Below are 19,919 nucleotides of genomic sequence, written 5' to 3' on the forward strand. Positions count from 1 at the left end.
CAAACTAGAAGTGAGCTGAATACGGAAAAACTCGATCCAAACTGCACTGAAATAATTTAGTCCGGGTCGACTTTCTGGTTTGGCGGATTTTCTTGCACACTCCGGCTGTTTTTGGCCTTTGGAGGTGCCGGCTTGAATCGGCTTTTTCTTTTGGCGGGGACGGGGGGATGGGTGTGATGTGGTCACCTGCCGTCACGCTAAGACGAACACCAAGCTCGGATGTTTCCAGGGGGATTGGAAGGAAGCTTTTGGCGCGGCGCGGGGACGTGGGAGCAGAGAAGGACAAGTGATGAACAGGTGTTGTTGCCGGCGGGGGAAGATGATAGGCTTTCCAACTCAGGTTTGAGTCGGAGCCTCGGAGGCTTGACTCGAGAAAGACTCTTTTTTGGCGATTCACGTCCTGCCGAGGAATGGTCAAAGGAAATGGAAGGCCAGCAATGGCGATGTTGCTGGAAATTGGACTCGGAGGCAACCGTTGGGCTAGGAAGGGGGAGCTCCGGTGAGAATCGGCGGTGATCGGCGGCGGTCCGTCGACGCGTGGCATCCTCCGGAAGACCTACAAGAAGCCGGTGGCCGGGATTTCCGGCACCGGCCCTCCAATGCTTAAGTCAAAGGGGGCAAGTGTGAGAATGGAGACAATAGTAGAGAGTTTGGGTTTTTTGCTTCCCCCCTCTTAAAATGGGGTAGAGGGAGCTGGGTTACCTGTGATGTAATGGGGCAAACGGCCTGTCGTACAATCTGGTATGGAGTGGAAATTAATGCCCGATCGTGTGAGTCAATGCTGTTACTGTTGGAGACTAGGTTGAAGCTCTCGAGTCATCGTTGAATCATGCTATCATCAGTTGTCAAGTAGGTTTGCCGTAAGAGGCTCAATATCCGTAGACGACAGAAGCCATACGCTTTAATTGTTGAGTGAACCGGAGGTCATACGCTTTGATGGTTGAGTGAACCGGAGATCATCATGAACCATGCCCATTTAATGGTTGAGTGTGCTGGAGGCCTGCAGAAGCCATGCGCAATAATAATTTGACGACGGTGGCAGGATACGGGGAGGTTGCGTATCTGGAGTCAGACTTCCTTAAGGAGTTAGGCCGGGGTCAAATATTTGGATAAGGCATTTCGGAATTCGGCACCTGGTCGGGTGCCGAGCCAGTTGCCAAGCTGGACGCTTCCTGGTCGGCGCTTCCTGGTCGGGAGCTTTCTGGTCGGCGCTTCCTGGTCGGGAGCTTCCTGGTCGGCGCTTCCTGGTCGGCGCTTCCTGATCGGACGCTTTCTGGTCGGTGCTTCCTGGTCGGCGCTTCCTGGTCGGGAGCTTTCTGGTCGGCGCCTTTCGCTCCAGGATGCCTTATATTTTTCCCCCAACAGGCGAAAATCCAGTACTTCGGGAACAAAGATCCTTCATGAACAAGTACTATCGGTCACTGAGTAACAGATCTTGAAAAGCTTCAATTTCTTGTTTATTTGCACGTATTTAAATGTGTTTTGCACATTAACTATTCGTGATCTTTTTCTTTTATTTTTGGTATAGTATTCATGATGTCCTCTTGATATATAATATATATTAGTTTCTCAGCTCTTTGGAATTATATATTAATCCATAGAATTATGCAATCTGTTGGATATAGGTTACTACAAACTAATTAATGGCAGTTGAATAGATATTCACGAAATATTCTAGCATATGTTAAGTTACTAGAGTTCTGAAATATATAATTTATTTTTTACTCCTAAAATCTTGTTGATTGCCATGTTAATTGATTAATTTATTAGCTATGCATATTAATTCGTATGAGCAAATAACAAGCTGCATATTGTTCCCTTGGTTTGTTCCCTGTTCTTTTTGTGTGTGTCTATGTATGTGTCCATCTATGTGTGATAAAGAGCATCCCTAATCAGTTTAAGTTAATTATGGTTAGAAGGGTAACTTCTATTCAACTTTTTTCGAAAAGTGCTCTCCAATTTTTTTACATAACCTGAAGCCTTATAATTGGTTCATTAATGTGAAAGTTCGAGTTCTAAGTTCCTTTAGTCACGCAGTTGCTCATTCTCCTATCCTTTTTTCAGAATATTTGTTGAAAATGATTTAAAGATAATCATTGGAGTTTTCTACAAGGATGGAAGAGAAAAGAAGACAGGCATGGACAGGACTGAAGGGATAAAAAATACTATAGTTTCCACTTGAGAATAATCTAACCTGTAGAAGACAAACAAAGGATATAAGGATTATCTTACAACTAGAGCTAGCCAGTTAGGTTATGCAAGTAAAACAACTAATATAAGCAACAAATAAAAGTTTTCAGGGACTAATGTGTAAAGTTAAAATTGAGGAACCAACATACATATAAAGAAGATTTTGTGGATGAACATCCTAGATCCCTTTCTTTTTCTTTTCTTTTTTCTATAGAAAAAAGGTTGACTCTAAGAGATGAACTTTGTTGCAAGAAAGTTTCATATCATGGTCAGCATCCAATATGACATTAGGGGAATTGGTTTCATTCATCCAAGTTAGTCAATGGTGATCTTTTTTGGATGGGATTCTTGCTCATGCCAGGTAGGGATGCTATCAAGTCAAGTCGGGTTTCAATTTCATTAACACTAGATCTGTACTTGTTGAGGTTTTGGGTCTCGTTTTTATTCCATATTCAGTCCATTAATGGATCAGGTTGGACCCAGATATGGGTAGTAATTATATATATTGTATTTGAGTCAGGTGGAGATCCGGTTGGGTTCCGGTACCTATCGGCTACCAAATATTATATCTTAAAGAATTAATTGTGTTAAAACAACCTATACTTTGATAAGTTTATAAATAGAATATCCAATAGAAGCTACAAAAATTAAGCGATAAATAACAAACACTTGATGATTAACTATACAATGATGATTTACTAAAAATTGAAGAAATATACTTTACTTCAAACTCAAGTATAAACACCAAAACATACCCTAGCATATCATTACAATATGTTTTTTTCATATATACCTTTATAAATATTTAAAATTATGTGAATACTCTCGCAAAGTTACTATTTACTTGTATATCTTTATAATTATTCTTTTGCATAGATACCTTTATAAATCTAAAATTACATGTGCACCCTCATAAAATTATTACTCATATGTATATCATTATAAATGATTCCTTTTTGCACGTATACCCCCTTTACATGTTATTCTTTTTGACCCTCTAATTTATTGAATAAAATATTATATACATAAAATTTATAAGTTAAAAACTATAAAAATAAAACAAATACTATATAAGTGAGGATGGGTGCATACATGCATGCATGCTTGCTTATATATATATGCAATAAGCCATATAGTATGTTTCAATGGATTTGACTTTGGACCATATCCAACCTATTCAATATCGGGTTCAGGTCAGGTCCATATTGTGGTCGGGTCGAGCATCATGTACTGGGTTTGCGAGTTAGAGTGACAACCCCTAATGTCAAGTCAAGCTAGTATCAAGTTGGGAATGTGCTTAGGCCCAGGATGTAAAACTACCTCCTAGATGTGGCAACTTGAAAATGATATATTATCAAGTTATTGATAAAAGTTTATTTAATCACTTTGCTTTTTTATCGCAACAAGAATAAAAAAAAAAAATATATTACTTTTGCTTTATGATGACATCCTAATTCAAGGTTTGTGGCATATTGTTTTGGAAAATGCTATTCCATTTTGCCTTGTTTGGCCAAGTCTTATTAGCTAGTGTCCCTTACTTCAGGTAACCATGTTAGGTTACCTATAGTTTATGAGAGCACCAAGAAACTCATGTGGTTCATAGAGAGATGGAAAGAAGCATGATATACTATAATTTGTGGAAGCTTAAAACATGTAATTTTTTGTATCAAATTAATTCGAAGTAATGGAGAATTTACTTACTGACTAGGCTATAAAATTTGAGATCTCATCTATCATGATACAAAAATCTCACTTTTATCTTGACATGGATTAAGAAAAAGAGGATGATAATCTAATAAAAAATAACATCTTTTATATAATTATGTATAAGTAGAAGACACGAAAGCATAGTCTTTTCAATATTCATATATCATAATTTACAGTATGAGGTAAAAAGGAATTGCAAATGAAAAACATTTGCATGTACACATCGTACATTGTCAGTTGGAAAAGAAACATAAATGTCTCTCTTTCTCCATCATTTCTCCCTCCTTTACGTTAGTTATATGACTCAATTTTGCTTAAACTTGGGATCACATTAATTATGTGAAGTTGGAGGTCCGTGCATTTCTATCTGTAGAATTAGTTCAGTCAAGTTTGAAATGACGTTGAAAATAAAATCATGTCAACTCAAGGGATTACTTGTGTTGCTTGGTACTATAATCTTTCACAAGTAATTATTCCTTTTGAAAGTAAATGCAGAAACGAATTTGATGCTTGTAGCGACAACTGCAAGTGAATGCAAAAGCAAACAATAAAGGAATATTCCTATATAAATCAAATTAGGGTATTCTCTATCTCAATCGCTCCATAGTTTACTTGCAATTAATTTTTTTTAGGTGAACAATCTATTCTCTAAATGAGAGTTCTTTACGCAATCAATTGCATCTTGCAGAAGCTCGTCCTACTCTATCAACTACCCATGCAAACTTTGTTCGGTGCAGCGACAATGACAATAAACCATTCTCCTACCTAATGGCCAAATATAACTACATGGTGTGGCCATGTAAATTCTTTGGGCATTGTACTTCAAATTTTGCTATTAAAGAAATAAAATTCTTTGTATTTAAGAAAAAGTATTATGATGTGACAAGTTGTATCAAAATCTATAAAATTCGTTTTCTTTAATTCATAGAAAGAGCGCATATGAGCAATGCTGCATGATGTAAGTATTAACAAGTGCACCTAAATCAAGAATAGTCTCACTTGGGGTGAGATTTATGAGTCCATTAAAAGATGTGGAACATATTGACATAAGCTCCTACATAGGCTCTACCATGGATCCTCGCATGTTATTTCAAGTATCTAATTTTGGTAACCTTAAGTTCAATGTTCTAGTGTTGCATAAGGAATTTTGAGTTTCATTTTACAGTTTTAGAAACTACTCTGTTACTCGGTGTTCTTAAATTTTAAGACTATTATTTAGTTTTCAACTTAAAACTAAAGATGTTTAAATCTTGAAACTTGAAAATATAAAACAATAAAAAAAATTAAAATCATAAAAATATTATTTTTTCATAATATATTGTGTTACACATTCCACCCTTTATTTTGTTTGATTTTGAGAAAATTATAATCTAAAATTCTTAAAATATTAATTACACACAAAATGAATGAAGTAATTATTCCTCGTGAAGGGCACTAGATACTTTTACCAAAAAGAGGGCACTAGATGTTTTAGTAAGTTGAATGTAAGAGGGGGTATGGTATAAGGTGATGGCTCCAAGATCAAGAGTGATGTGGGTAGAGGTGACAAGATCACCTACGTAATATTGATTCCAAATTACTTTCACTTCTTAAATTACCACCCAACTCGAGGATAGAAAATATATTATATCCAAGATTACCCAAGGGGAGTGATCTTAGGTTGAGGATAAAAATATCCCAAAATCCAGCAAAAAAAAGCATATCAATATACCGTTAATATATTATATTAATATTATATATAATAAATTATATTATATTGATATTACATGTATAGTATTTATGATATATATTATAATATATCATTAATCATATTATTATTCAATTATATTTTTAAAGTATAATAAAAATATATTGTCATACTTTATATTTGTATGATAAAATTATTTAAAACATTACTTCTATTTGCCATATTTTTTATAATCAAAATAAATATTAGTATTAAAATAATAACAAATTATAAGTAAAAATGAAAAGATTAATATCATGATAACAATTGGTATATTTTTATAGAATTAATAATTTATAAGATTAACAAGTATATTTTTATGAAACATATTAATAATTTACTATAATATATTTTATATGATTAATAAATATATATTTATAGAATATATTAAGAATAATTTTGATATTATATGGTCAGTGGTCATTCGCGGATGCTGCCGGATTCTTGTGATGGCGATATTAGATCTTAGATCCCGCGCACCTGCTCGTCGGTGGATCACACCAAATCTTTTGGTGGATGGCGCCGTAACGGCATACCAAATCTCCGTAACGGCAACAGGATCCGGTCCCCCGGCTTACTTCCTCCCTCCATGGTGGACAAAGTCACCAAATTACAACTCGCCGTATTTTGCTCTCTCTCAATCTCTATCTCTGGTAGCCGTTATCCCTTTCCATCACGCAACGCACTCCCCAAAGCGATTCGCTTTATTTGTATGAACCCCTTCCCAAATCCTCTCCTTCACGTTCTCTTTACCTTCTCCCCTCGTTTCTCTATAGCTCTTTCCAATGGGTTCCCTGTCGAAAGGCGAGAGCGTATTGGTGACGGGAGGGGCCGGCTTCATCGGCACCCACACCGTGCTCCAGCTCCTTAGGGAGGGATTCCGCGTCTCCATCGTCGACAACCTCGACAACTCCGTCGAGGAGGCCGTCGACCGGGTGAGGGCTCTGGCCGGCCCTGATCTGTCCAAGAACCTCCATTTCCATCTGGTGAGGCTCCTATTCCTTCTAGTGGCTGTCTGTCTTGGGAATTTGGTACAGTTTCAATCTTAATCTTTGGTTGCAGATTGATCTCCGGAACAAGGAGGCCTTGGAGAAGATCTTTTCCCAGACAAGGTGAAATTTTATTGCAATGATGGATCGTTCTTGTGCATCTTTCTTTTTTTTTTTTGAAGGGAGTGCATCTTGTTTGTTTGATTGTTTAAATGCATGCTGCATTGACTCATTTGTTTGTTGCATAAGCAATTGATTTGACAAGGGTCGAATACCAATTCAGAATCAGCATATGCAGTACCTAAAAAAAGATAGATTCTTTTTAGGTGGAGAGCTACTTCAGAAAGCTGCATGAGTTGATCTCTGATGATATACTGTGGTTGTTCTTGTGTAACCGTTTAGGATGATTAGCGTTCATTTGCTAATGATCTAAACTTCTTCATTGAAAAATGGGTCCAAATTTGATATTGATAAGGTTTCATGGCCGACTGCAATTGCAGGGATGGTGGAGATCCTCATAAGTAATAACAGTCAGGTTATGTCATCAGTTTTAGATCGAATAACAGATGTTGGATTCATTGTTTGCAAATAGAATGATCACTGAGGTATCAATAACAGGTCATGCACGAAAAGAAGCATTGCTTTAGCCAAAAAGCTTAGGTATGTCTAGACAAATTGATGATGGAGCCAAAGGGGAAAGAAGGAGAAGCATAATAGGGGAAACTGCTCAAAGAAAGTAACACCACAAGAAATTTTAATGTGCATATGGAATTGGATGTTTGTGCTCCAATTTTTAGCTTAAAATGTTATAGGTTGTCAACTGTGTATCTTAAGCTTGCTTAGCTCGACAAGAACAATAAGAATACTTTGTCCGCCAGCAAAAAATGTGAAGACGTGGGAGACTATATTAGTTTATGGAAGAACATGAACAAGTGTACTGTCAGTTATGCTGCTCTCGGAGTTGCCTTTAAATAAGGGGATAATACCAGTAGACAGTAGCAGAGGGCAGATGTCTAGATATTCAGTTACCTAAATATTCGTACTCAGAAATTATTCTTTTCATGGGGATCTAGGTGTTTTGCACATAAACAAATCCTCATGTGAAATATCATGATTAGTATTTTTCATTTTCTTCTTATGAGTTGTACAGAGCATCAGTTATGTATAAATGCAATGGAGTAAAATTATATTGTTCTTAAATATTGTTGGTCATATCCTAATCCATACAGCTGACCTCAATTCTAGCCCCATATATTTGCTTATTGGATAACTTTTGACAACGTACTCTTAACCTGACATCACCAATCAGTGCCATATTTCTAGCTGAAGTAGTTATCTGCAAGAGGGTGCCTGCAAATATCTCATGGTCTGATAATTATTTGGTACTTTTCATTTTGTTCTAACATACTACTTGCTATCGTTTGGGTCTGTGCATTAAGATCAAAACTAAACAGCATTTAACTAAATGCCGATCCTATTATGAAATGTAGTCTTATAATTACCATCTTCTCAATGTATATTTTCTGTAGTTTATTTCGTCATTAGCTATTCTTATTTTGAATGGTATTATATTACTCTGGCATCCTTGGCTTTGTTTCTCTTATTGTGATTAACTTATTCTATCAGTGTTATGAGACAGATTTGATGCTGTAATCCATTTTGCTGGATTGAAGGCTGTTGGTGAGAGTGTTGCGAAGCCATTGATGTACTACAACAACAATTTGATAAGCACCATAAACTTATATGAATTGATGGGGAAATATGGTTGTAAAAAGGTAAAGTTATCTTTTTATTTGGCCTTATGTCTTGATTTGCTAGCAGTTTTTGATTCTATTTTCCTATAAGGACAGAAACATAGAGTTGCCTTTTCTTGATGAAGCTACACTAACAACATTTTTATTTTATATTCCTGTAGGTGATAGAAGTATAGAGTTGCCATTGCATATGGAACTTTATTAACATTTGGCAGAAATCTAGAATGCATGTAATTCCACTTTTCAATCAAGCAATGCTGTCTACTCATTATTGAGAGTATATTTCTAAATTAACTTCCACCATGTAGGGCAATAATCATGTTAGTAGTGACAGTTGGTCAGTAGACACAAAATAATCAAGAAAGAAAAATGAAATGTACCCCAGACTGGCATTTAGAACAAAAATAAAATTATAAGTCAAATAAAAGCCATGATGAGGCTAAAAAGCCAACTGAACAGGAATTATCAGGATCCCAGTTCATCTGCATCAAGAGAAGAAATTTTAGAATATAGCATTTTTCTATATCTAACCTCTCACTATGAAAACTTTGCACCATATGCCAAACTTCTTGATAATGCCTGATCACTGTTTTGTTCACAAAAGCACTTCTGAGAAAAGCCTTAATTTTGGACACTCTCAGCTAGCCAAAATTCCAAACTTCTCTTTTCTGTCTATTCAAATGGTGGCGTCAGGATTAAAAAGGGACAACTCTCTCACCCTGATCCTGAAATCTTTCGGAAATCTAATTTTAAAGCACTTAGAAACTTAAACCTCACAACTATCTTACAACTCCCAACTTTCTGAAATCATTGTCGAAATGCTAATACAATGCCAGGCAGACTCACAAGTCATCCAAATTATTGGTTAACTTCTTTTAAGGATATTAAAGATGATGATCTAGACATTGATAGGGGGAAAACATTTCATAAACCCGACCTCAAATAGATGAGGAGTACCTGTAGGTTCATTTATAGTAATATTTATGAAGGTTGTGCCGTTTTCTGTTGATGTAGGAACTTCACTACCAGAGAAAATAGTATCTCCAATTATAACTACTCTGGTATGCAACACATTTTTTCTCATCACTACCACTCTCTATAAGGCAAAAGTCACGTTGAAATAAAAGATTCGGTTGTTTTTCTTGCTTCTAGACTTTGCTAGGAACTTGGGCAATATTTAATTTGATTTTCCTCTATAGTTCGGTTCTTGATAACTTCATCGTAGTTTCACTTACCTTCTGTTCTTTTTCTTGATAATGGTCCAACTATATTTTAGCTTATTGGTTTACTAAAGTAATTATAATGCTTTTCAAGAGATAACGTACTCCAAAACAATGGAGGAAAATAACAACACATGAACCATATTGTCTGTTTGTTGGATGGTAGAAACTATACAAGTGGTGCTGCTTGTACATAAACAAGTTTTTTTCTCTTTATTGAATAATTATTGAGCATTATTATAGTTGCATCTATCTGCTAGTTAAATGCAAATTTTACTTTACTTTGAATATTCTGGTTCTTTTGACTAAGTGGTGCAATATTATTTTGCATGCCATAGATGGTCTTCTCGTCATCTGCTACTGTTTATGGGCAACCTGAAAAAATTCCGTGTGTTGAAGATTTTGAGCTGGAGGCAATGAATCCATATGGTCGGACTAAGGTAAGTGCCAGTTTTTTAGTAGAATTTATGGGATATAGTTCATGTTTTAGATCATTGAAAAGACCAGGACTTCATGTAACACCTGTGCACCGACATCTTTGCCTGTACTATTTAAGCTTCTAACATTGTTGCAACACTTGCCTGTACTATTTAAGCTTCTAATATTGTTGCAACACTTGGCTTATCAGCTTTTTCTTGAAGAGATAGCTCGTGATGTTCACAAGGCTGATCCAGACTGGAGAATCATACTCTTAAGATACTTCAACCCTGTTGGAGCTCATGAGAGTGGTCAAATTGGTGAAGATCCCAAGGGAATTCCAAATAATCTTATGCCTTACATTCAGCAAGTTGCTGTTGGCAGGTTGTGTGAGTTGAATGTCTATGGTCATGATTATCCAACAAAGGATGGTAGTGCAGTAAGCAGCTGTGGCCATATCCATTTATATATAATGCAAATATTCTTTTTTTGGAATGCAGTTGGTTATTAAACTCTTGTATTTAAACTTCTGTTCTTGCTTCTCAATATTATATTTCTAAGAAGTTTGAATTTGCATTTACACCAATTAATCAGTTCAAGTAGTAAGCTGCACCTACGTGACCCTATGAAATATTAAATAAACAGAAAATATGTCCTAGTTGACACTTCACCAGCAACTCTATTTGATTTCGTTACAATGCAAGAACTCTTATCTAAATTATTTTGTTTTGATAATTTAATCTCTCAACTGAAAATGGATGTAAACTAGTGCTTACTGTTACATTGTCATTTTATCTTTTACTACCGAAATCTCATTGTTTTTCTCGTGCTCAATTGGACAGTTCCTTCTCTGGAAAAAAAGAAAAGAAAAAAAAGGAAAATTAAAAGAACATTTCCATAGGTATATTGTATGTTTTTTTGTTAATACCCTCCAGGCCACAACTCCAGGGAAAGCTCAATAATGGTATGCCTCCATCATGGCACGTTCGAGAGTAGCTTATGATGTACTGTCACACGTTCTATTTAATGCTTGGCAGGGCCCATGGATAGTTTTCTTATAATGGCACCCAAACTAATGTGACTTAGGGAAAGATTGATGTGGTGTAATTTTAGTTCAGATATTCATCTTCCTGTTGGTTTATCATGATATAGCTGGTTTTGTTTCAAGTCATGACATGATAAACTTCAACAACTGCTATTTTCTTTGGCATGTGAAGCCAAGAGCTATTATGTCCAAGAAAACACTGAAAACCTGTAGTCAAATAGGTACTAATTTTTGATGTATTAAGGCAAATTTTAACTAAATAGACCATTTTTCTTGACATTTAACTAGTTAACAAGAAATGATAGCAGAAAGTTAAAAGTTAAATATGTAAGAGCGGAGCTATTGGCAAATTTTCAGGGTTTGTATCCCTTTCTCAGAAAAGGTAATTTGATTTTCTTTAGTCTGAGAGTACAATTTACAGGTAACTGATTTGAATAGTTAAGTTTAAGTTTCGCATAGCATTTCGTTTCTTCATCTTGTTAAGATGATATACTATTATAGTCTTCTAGCAGGTCAATGGCATCATCATCTCTTGTTATTTTTGTTTTTGCATTGTGGTATATTGTAGTTTATATATTTCCTTTCGACATTTTATGCATGGTAGTTTATTTCTCTCTGCCAGTTTCAAATAGCAAAAGTGGCTTTGGTAGTGGCATTTGTGTGGGGCAATATTTGATACGTAAAAACAATTTAAAACCTTACAAGATAAATTTGATTGATACATGAATTTTTTTTAGTTGTTTGCAGAACCCTATACATTTGAAATTTTCCTCCCTAGAAGTCGTGCAAGTCTGCAGGCACCTTATTGAAATATGTATAGCACAACTGCAATATGGCATGTTTATGTGCCTGTTTGAGTGCCCCATATGTGATTGCAAACAAAGATGTTACTAACCATTCCAACGTAGAAAATACATGTTGTTTAATACATCATTTAAAGTATTAAACCATAATAATCAAGAACCATGCCACTTGGACAAGGGGGCGGGGGTTCCCTTCTAGTTGGCATCGCCCTGAAGGGGTAAGTTTGGTATAGGGCAGCAGGTGAGGATTAGTCCCCCCTAATCTATTTAAAAAAAAAAAAAAAACAATATCAAGTCTTGACAAGGGTAAATACTTTCTTTACCTTTCTCTTACTTTTCGTATTATAACGTTTAACCATTATCTTTTTGAGAAACTTGTTTAATTATTATTTGGATATTCAAGCCTGTTTTCTGGAGATCAAAAATTCATGCATTCATCATTCACTTTAAGATATAATTTATGCTTTTGCCATTTAGGTTCGTGATTACATACATGTCATGGACTTGGCTGATGGTCATATAGCGGCACTCCGTAAGCTTTTCTCTACAGAAAACATCGGTATTCTCCTTCTCACATGATTAATTCTGATTCAGCTAATTTCTTTTTTCTTTATGATGAATGAAATAAAAAGTTTTCTATTTTCAGGATGCGTAGCCTACAACTTAGGAACTGGATATGGCACATCTGTTCTCGAAATGGTTGCTGCTTTTGAAAAGGCATCTGGAAAGGTGAGTTGTACATGGTTGGCTTTACTGCTTCATATTTGAAACACACTCCTCTCATCTCGGTAATTCTTTAGAAAATACCCATCAAGTTATGCCCGAGGAGGCCAGGTGATGCTACAGCTGTCTATGCTTCTACAGAGAAAGCTCAAAAGGAACTTGGCTGGAGGTATATTCTTCACCTGTAGATGAATGGGTTATGGTTTTACAATTTCTTTTTCTGAGACACTTATAAATAAGAACCATTCTGTATAAAAGTTTTTATTTGGTTAATGATTGAAAATTGTCTAATACATACATCTTTGGTTTGTTATTAGAATGTGATTTAACGCAATCATAATAGCTCGAATAACTTTCGTATTCTTGGTCTTTTATTTGTTTGCTTGCGATAATATCAATATTTTTTCAAGGAGTATGTGATTTACTGTTTGCTAAATGGGTGTGATATTTTAATTGCAGAGCAAAATATGGCATAGAGGAGATGTGCAGAGACCAGTGGAACTGGGCAAGCAAGTATCCATATGGTTATCAGCGCCGACCTTAAAAGAATAAAAGGATGGGTGATGTTGGTTGACCTAATAATTTTTTTCTGCAAATTTTGCTATTCCCATTCAAGGGTCCTTGTCTTAGCATGTTCGATGTTCAAATGACATTATCAAATTACAAAAAAAGGATTTATCATAAGCTTGGCAAGAGAACATTACTTTGTCATCAAACCCATGCTGAAGTTCTTTTATTCATGTTGTGTGAACAATTGATTCAATATACAGAAACTCTAGCTCATCATCCTTCATGGAAATCCTACTATATTTCTACTTCTCCAGAGTGGTGGCTGGCTAGTTAAGAGGGGAGCTCCTGCAATTTTATTCTAAAAAAATCTATTTATAGGATGGCTGTCCAGGCTATGAAAGGCTATTCTCGCATTATCTGCGGTAGAGCAACGTCCAAGTCCATGTTCATGTGAAACTTTGTGCCTATCCGCTGAGCTAAACATCTGATTGAGGGAAAAAGATAAAGACAACTGCCTCTTCCAGATGAGGGGAAAAAGATAAACATCTGTCTTCGCCCCCAGGGGGGTTTCAAAAGCATTGGCTCTTGGAAGTTCCAAGCGGTCGAGACATTGACTTCACATATAATTTCATCAACGTGGTGTTTTTTCTGTTCTTACCATGCAAAAAAAAAAAGAGCACAAGATAGTCATCTTTATAATGAAACACCAGGATGGTGGTTCTGTCGATCGTAATTGAGAATAATGAGTGCATCTTAACAGCATCCACAATTAGCTCTAACACAACTAATTCGGGCTGCAACAGGCCTTAACCTAAACCAGTAATACATTGGTTTAATCTCTTACTATACATACGTGGAGTTTGAGTCCTAAAGATATTAAGCCAAGTGGATCCAAGAGATGGGGATTTGGACGATAAGTATGATGGCAGATCATTACCAAACATTGGTTTGAATCGCATCATCTTTTGCCATTGCAAACGGGAGGCGGGGGCTCTTCCCGGGATACCAGCCGTCACTTCAATTCTGAGCCATATCCTTTCAAGTTTGGGACAATGTTGATGATGGAGTTCGGGTTGTAATCTTTGGCGTTGAAGAATGATTGGCCTGGTATATACCATTACTTTTCTAAAGATGGAGAATATTATATTGAAAGGGCACTCAAAAATGATTGTTTCCTTGGATAGAAATGAATCTATTCATCCACTAATGATGGATATTTGAAGACCTATATCGAGTATCACGCCATATGTAATTCAGTATGCTTTTAGATAGGCTAACTGGTCAGCTGATGGTAGGGGTGGCAAAATATGACCCGACCCGCCAATCCGACCCGTGTTCGACCCGCCATAAATAGGTTTGGGTTTGGCCTAAACAGGTTCGGATCGTAAACAGGTCGACCCGTTTAACCTGTTTATTAATTGGGTCGGATATGGGTTTTAGATATCTGACCCGTTTAAACCGTTTAACCCGTTTAACTGTTGGGCAGGTTAAACGGGTTAAACAGGTTAAACGGGTTAAACAGGTTAAACAGGTCTAAACAGGTTAAACGGGTCTAAACAGGTCTAAACAGGTCGGGTTGGGCAGGTTAAACAGGTTGGGTTGGACAGATTAAACAGGTCTAAACAGGTTAAACGGGTCAGGTTGTGCAAACAGGTTAAACAGGTCGGATCGGGTTGGGTAAACAGGTTACCTGTTTATTAAACAGGTTAAACGGGTCGGGTCGGGTTATCTGTTTAATAAACAGGTCAGGTTCAGGTTTGTAATTCCTGACCCGTTTAATAAACAGGTCGGGTTCAGATTTATAGTTTTCTGACCCGACCTGTATTTGACCCGACCTGTTTATGCCTGATCCGACCCGACTGCCATTCCTAGCTGATGGCAAATGCGACCGGATGTATTTATACATGGGCTTTGTAGGGTAGCCGGATTCACAAAAAAGAAAAAAAAAAAAAATCTTTCACAATTTGTGCAGGTGGATCATATCCCGAACAACTCCCAAGGCAAATTGAAATGATCCGCCTGCACAAATCTCGAACACGATCCAATGGTGGTTCGCGCGAAGGAAGGTGAACCTTTTTTTTTTTTCGCGCTAAAGAAGGTGAACCTTTCTCTTTTTTTTCGCGCGATAGGTATGGGCCCATGCTGTACACCGTACAGAGGACCTGCATTATACGGGGGCGGATGCATCCCAGCGGCCGTGGGTGCAAATCGGACGGTAACTGCGAAGAACTTCCGGAAAAATTCCCGGGGCTTTAGCCGTGGTTTGGAATTGGATATCGGTTGACGCCGGGCGGTGTGTTTTTTCTTTCTAATAAAAAAAGGAGAGAGAAATTTATGATGCTCCCAAGTTTGACTCTACGGACGAATCCGATATCTCGAACGGCGAAGAAACCCTCTCCGTCCGTGTCCGTGCGATGGCGGAGGAGCAGCAGAAATCTTCGTACGTCGCCAACACCGAGCGCTTCTTCCGCCGGCTCGGCCTCTTCCAAGAATCCTTCCCCGAAGCCTGCGAGAAGAAAGACTTCTACTCCGATCTCATCCGCAGCCTCCTGAAGGTCGACCGCATCGAGAGCGGCCGCATCACCTGCTCCCTCTCCGTCAACTCCGCCGTCACCGTATTATTCCTTTTCTTCCCCTCTCCCCCTTACCGTCTCCTCCTTTTCTTTTTCCCGCGATCAATTACGTCTGAGAATTTTTTTTCCTCTTTCCTTCTTTCCAATTTCTGCGAGTTTAGAATACGTACAACACGCTGCACGGGGGCGTGGTGGCGGCGGTGGCGGAGGCGGTGGCGCTGGCATGCGTGAGGACGGTCGCCGGCGATAAGGAGTTCTTCCTCGGGGAGTTTAGCACGTCTTATCTCTCCGCTGCAAGATTGGATGTAAGGAAATTTCCCCCAGTAAATGCTTCACTGCAAAATCTGGTTTCAAGAATTAGATACTATATTTTGTTACTTTGATGGTTAGATGTGGACTGAGTGATACCTGCCATTTGAGCTTTGTTACCCGCTAGCATCCGAAGATTTTAGTAGTAATAGTTGCGAGGGAAAACCTATGCTGGATCGCCCTAAGAACTTTACCCTTTTGTTCAAAGGAAGATATGGGGATTCATTTCTTGCTAGATTTGCTTGTTTTGGCAATTATGGATTTACTGATTGGTTAATTATGGGAAATGAGATCGGAACTTCTTGAATAGCTTGAGGAGGTTCTTTTCGTCACTGTAAACCTAGTAGAAATTTTGTTGATTGTGGTTCTGATAATGGTCATGCTAAACAGAAGCAATTGATTCTAGGGTTGTTTTCATATGGATTCTTTGTGGGTGAGGTTTATGGAGGTTCTACCAATGTTTCTTGAGGATTGACAGGAGTGGATCTTCGCTCCTTTTTTGAAAGTATTGCATGGAAAATTTGTCTTCTGCTTTTAAATATGACTGATTGGAGATATGTATTATAGAATTGTCACATCTTTCATATGCATGCTAGATCTTTTCCATGTCCAATATGTGGATTCTAAGGTGACGTTAGGAACAGGTATATTTATAATATTTGATCCTATTTCTATGTGACAGAAATACCCTATTTTCAAATAAATAAGCCTGCCCTGTTCCCTTTTAGACTTTCTTGGTACCTAGAATTGCTAATGTCTCTTCTATTTCCAAAATTATGTGTTTATTCACTGACTCTCCTTAAGTTATTCAACTGTAGTGGGTACCATTAGATGTTGAATGGAATATCTGAAAAGCTTGATAGCAAGAAATGCCCCTCTCAATCCTAGTACCTTTTTGCATATGTTCCTCAGTGTAAAAAACTTATAAGAGTCACTAGCGGATTCTATTTGTGTGCAACATCTGGGCCAAGGATTGCATGATCTTGATGATGACGATAGTAAAAAAACTAAGAAGGAACCCCCTTATTCAATTGAGACATAAATAGGCAACAGCAGGTGCGATTTGATTTTTTTTTTTAAAGAAATAATCATAGGAAACCTCTAAATGATGGATACCATTAGGCTTTGGAGCATCATTTGCTTAGTTTTGCCATTCTGTGTCACATAGCATCTCCATGGTCAGGGGTCTTGAAAAATTAGAGCTATTCAATCACAATCCTGTAAAAAGATGTTCAACATCAAATTGGGTAAGATCTGGAATTCTGAAGCACTATAAAACTGAGCATTAATGGATTACACTAGAGGTTTGCAGCATCATATTGATATTGCCATCAACAAGCCTAATATGGCTAATTGAGCTTATATTGTGACTAGGGAAGTTCAAATTTTCTATCACTATTTATGGTTTGATATTTCTGTATGAGCATGTCCAAAGATTCATGTCATAACATATATGGCTTTCTTTATTAACCATTATGTACCATCTTTTTATTTCTTGGTCTTGAATATCTTCTATGGGCTTGCAAGCCTTATATTTTGTGTCACAAAGGTTTCAATTTTTTTGACCAATTTTAGTGATTGGAAACTCTTTAAGATCTATTTGGCTAATTTGGAGAAATTACCTATATTTTATAAATCCATAGGAAGCCAACTTGCGGGATGCCGATACATCCCATAGGTACTAAAATCTGCAGTTACTTATCCTAGGCATTGTTTGGATAAAGAAAGGGTAGAAATGGTCTGTTAAGGAGGGTGTTCTGTTTATTGTTCTTCCTATTTTCTTTCTTAATTTCAAATCAGTTTGGTTGAGATAAGGACTTCTCGTGGAAGCAGTATCATATTGGATAAGAGACACAATAGAAAGCATAATAAACATGGCTAGAGAGAGTTATAAGTTGGGAGGCAATGCAGACTTTATTTTAGCCATCAAAGGTGAAGCAAGGTAGTGCAATAAGAGGAGAATTCGAAGACACAATTGGTATGGCCTACAAGCTTGGCATAGAAGAAGAGATGAAAAGTGGATCGTACATAGAGGTTCTTGTCAGTGGGATCAAAAACGATTAGGGAGGTCATGGTTGATGAATGTTGGAAGAGGCCATGGGATTGGAAGACTATATGGATGCTAAAGGTCAGAAGAGGTAGGGTCTTCACACCAAGCTAGCTGATATCTGATAGTTTGGCACGGTAGCCATGCTTTAGCAGAATGGCATGGAAGAGATGAAGTGGATCAATTGTAGAGATTCTTGTTAGTGGGGTCAAAAACGAGTAAGGAGGTCATGGTGGATGAATGTTGGAAGAGGCCATGGGTTTGGAAGACCATTTGGATGCTAAAGGTCAGAAGAGGTAGGATCTTCACACTGTGCTAGCTGAGATCTTAGATTTTGGCAGGGTATGCTGCAGAGAATTGAACTGAAGACATTGTGGACTCTTGCCATGTGTTTCTTGTTCATCCTTGCTGCATGATGGTATTGGCAAGTGATGGCACCAAGCTCCTGCTTTTCCCATGCTATATTATTATAACATAAATTATGAGAGGTCTAGGTTTGTTTTAATCTAAATGACTTTGGTCAAATGGTCACTAATGCATGTTAGACGTGCCTACTCGCAGGAAGAAGTGGAAGTTGATGGATGTATGCTGAGGCAGGGGAGAAGTGTGGTGGTAACTTCTGTGGAGTTCAAGAGAAAGAAAACTGGAAAGCTGTATTACGCTTCTCGTGCCACCTTTTACGTAATGCCCGTTGCAAGTCTATGAATTCACTTGTTGGTGATATTTATGTCGAGTATAAATATGCAGCTGTAAAACTGCAATGGAGCAGATGCATTATTTTCTTGGATATGAATTCTGCCTTTGCCATTTCTCATGTCATGATTGTTGCTGAGCATATAAAGCTGATGACAACAAATGTCTTGAACTGCTTTTTTATGCAACATCTTATCTTTAAACCTAACTAAAATGTCCTCCATGGATCATTGCTTGCCTACATTCTATAGCGCACATTCTTATGGTTAACAATGGCAGTTGATGTCTCCAGTCTAGCATAAAGCTTTGCCTTACCATATTACCAATTTCTTTGTTACCTCTGTGTATCTTTTTTTTTATTATTTCATTATTGCTAGGGTATCTTGACTCCTAAATATGGCCTTAAGCCCTCATGGCTAACACTTACCACAAGAAGTTTATCAGTTGTTGTTGAAAGAAATATTTGCATACTGGGTTGTGACATACCAGGATAGATATAACTTGAAATATAAACGAATAGATAAATACATAATACGTTAGTCGGCGGTCACCAGTTTTATTTGGTTACAACATCGGATGTAAATACTGCCTGGGGATCTCCCTCTCCCTTTCAATGAAAATATGTGCATACAAATATAGACAAATATGAACAATTCGTTTTCCCAGTCATTAATTTTAGTGTCAATCATATGTTGATTAACCTCAACTTGAATTTTGAGTATAGAAGATTAGGGAAGTTTTTAGCACGTCTTCCATATTTGTATGGAGGGTAATGGGATAGCATAATCTGGTTTCTTTTATCCAAGATTAGGGAAGTTTTACTCAAGATAGCTGTCCTTGGCGATTAACTTGCATTATGTATGTAATTTTTTTAACCATTCGGAGATATGACTTGGACCCAACGCTGCTCTACTAACATGAATCTTAGGATCTCAAATTGGATTCTAGAACAGAATCAATTATACGCGAGGCGAGGATTTGCCATAAATGTGTTGCCTCGGGATACAGTTATGAAGCCTCGCTATACTCCATCCTCTGGACATAATTCACATAAACCAAGAAATCCAGGGAAGTTTTTTCCCGTCTGATGGAGTAGGTCCAAGTTTTGAATCATGGAGTATATATGTAAATATTCAGGGCTGAAAACGGGGAAAATGAAGTTATGGCAAGATCCTGGATAAGGAGGCACCTACCTGAAATATGGCCCTATAGA

The 19,919-nt window shown here is 37.3% G+C and overlaps 2 protein-coding genes across 2 annotated transcripts; both read left to right on the forward strand.

Annotated features, from left to right (window-relative positions):
* Positions 1 to 6,237: 6,237 nt before the first annotated feature.
* LOC103714167 (bifunctional UDP-glucose 4-epimerase and UDP-xylose 4-epimerase 1) lies at positions 6,238 to 13,373 on the forward strand. The gene is made up of 9 exons (XM_008801334.4): positions 6,238 to 6,609; positions 6,686 to 6,735; positions 8,252 to 8,387; positions 9,925 to 10,026; positions 10,215 to 10,442; positions 12,329 to 12,410; positions 12,498 to 12,580; positions 12,652 to 12,743; positions 13,034 to 13,373. The coding sequence occupies exons 1-9, from the start codon at positions 6,409 to 6,411 to the stop codon at positions 13,116 to 13,118; spliced, it is 1,059 nt and encodes a 352-aa protein (XP_008799556.1). The 5' UTR covers positions 6,238 to 6,408; the 3' UTR covers positions 13,119 to 13,373.
* Positions 13,374 to 15,233: 1,860 nt separating this feature from the next.
* On the forward strand, positions 15,234 to 18,920 carry LOC103714166 (acyl-coenzyme A thioesterase 13). Its single transcript, XM_008801333.2, has 3 exons — positions 15,234 to 15,699; positions 15,819 to 15,962; positions 18,575 to 18,920. The coding sequence occupies exons 1-3, from the start codon at positions 15,499 to 15,501 to the stop codon at positions 18,716 to 18,718; spliced, it is 489 nt and encodes a 162-aa protein (XP_008799555.1). The 5' UTR covers positions 15,234 to 15,498; the 3' UTR covers positions 18,719 to 18,920.
* The last annotated feature ends 999 nt before the right edge of the window (positions 18,921 to 19,919 follow it).

The sequence above is a fragment of the Phoenix dactylifera genome, chromosome 2 (assembly GCF_009389715.1).
Source record: "Phoenix dactylifera cultivar Barhee BC4 chromosome 2, palm_55x_up_171113_PBpolish2nd_filt_p, whole genome shotgun sequence".
NCBI classification, from domain to species: Eukaryota; Viridiplantae; Streptophyta; class Magnoliopsida; order Arecales; family Arecaceae; genus Phoenix; species Phoenix dactylifera.

Bases quoted from the DNA above. Each gene is read 5' to 3' on its own strand.
- LOC103714167 (XM_008801334.4), top strand. From the start codon at position 6,409: ATGGGTTCCCTGTCGAAAGGCGAGAGCGTATTGGTGACGGGAGGGGCC. The intron at 6,736-8,251 runs GTGAAATTTTAT...GTTATGAGACAG, and splicing joins AAGATCTTTTCCCAGACAAG to ATTTGATGCTGTAATCCATT. The intron at 10,443-12,328 runs GTAAGCAGCTGT...TTTGCCATTTAG, and splicing joins CAACAAAGGATGGTAGTGCA to GTTCGTGATTACATACATGT.
- LOC103714166 (XM_008801333.2), top strand. From the start codon at position 15,499: ATGGCGGAGGAGCAGCAGAAATCTTCGTACGTCGCCAACACCGAGCGC. The intron at 15,700-15,818 runs GTATTATTCCTT...CTGCGAGTTTAG, and splicing joins CCGTCAACTCCGCCGTCACC to AATACGTACAACACGCTGCA. The intron at 15,963-18,574 runs GTAAGGAAATTT...GCCTACTCGCAG, and splicing joins TCTCCGCTGCAAGATTGGAT to GAAGAAGTGGAAGTTGATGG.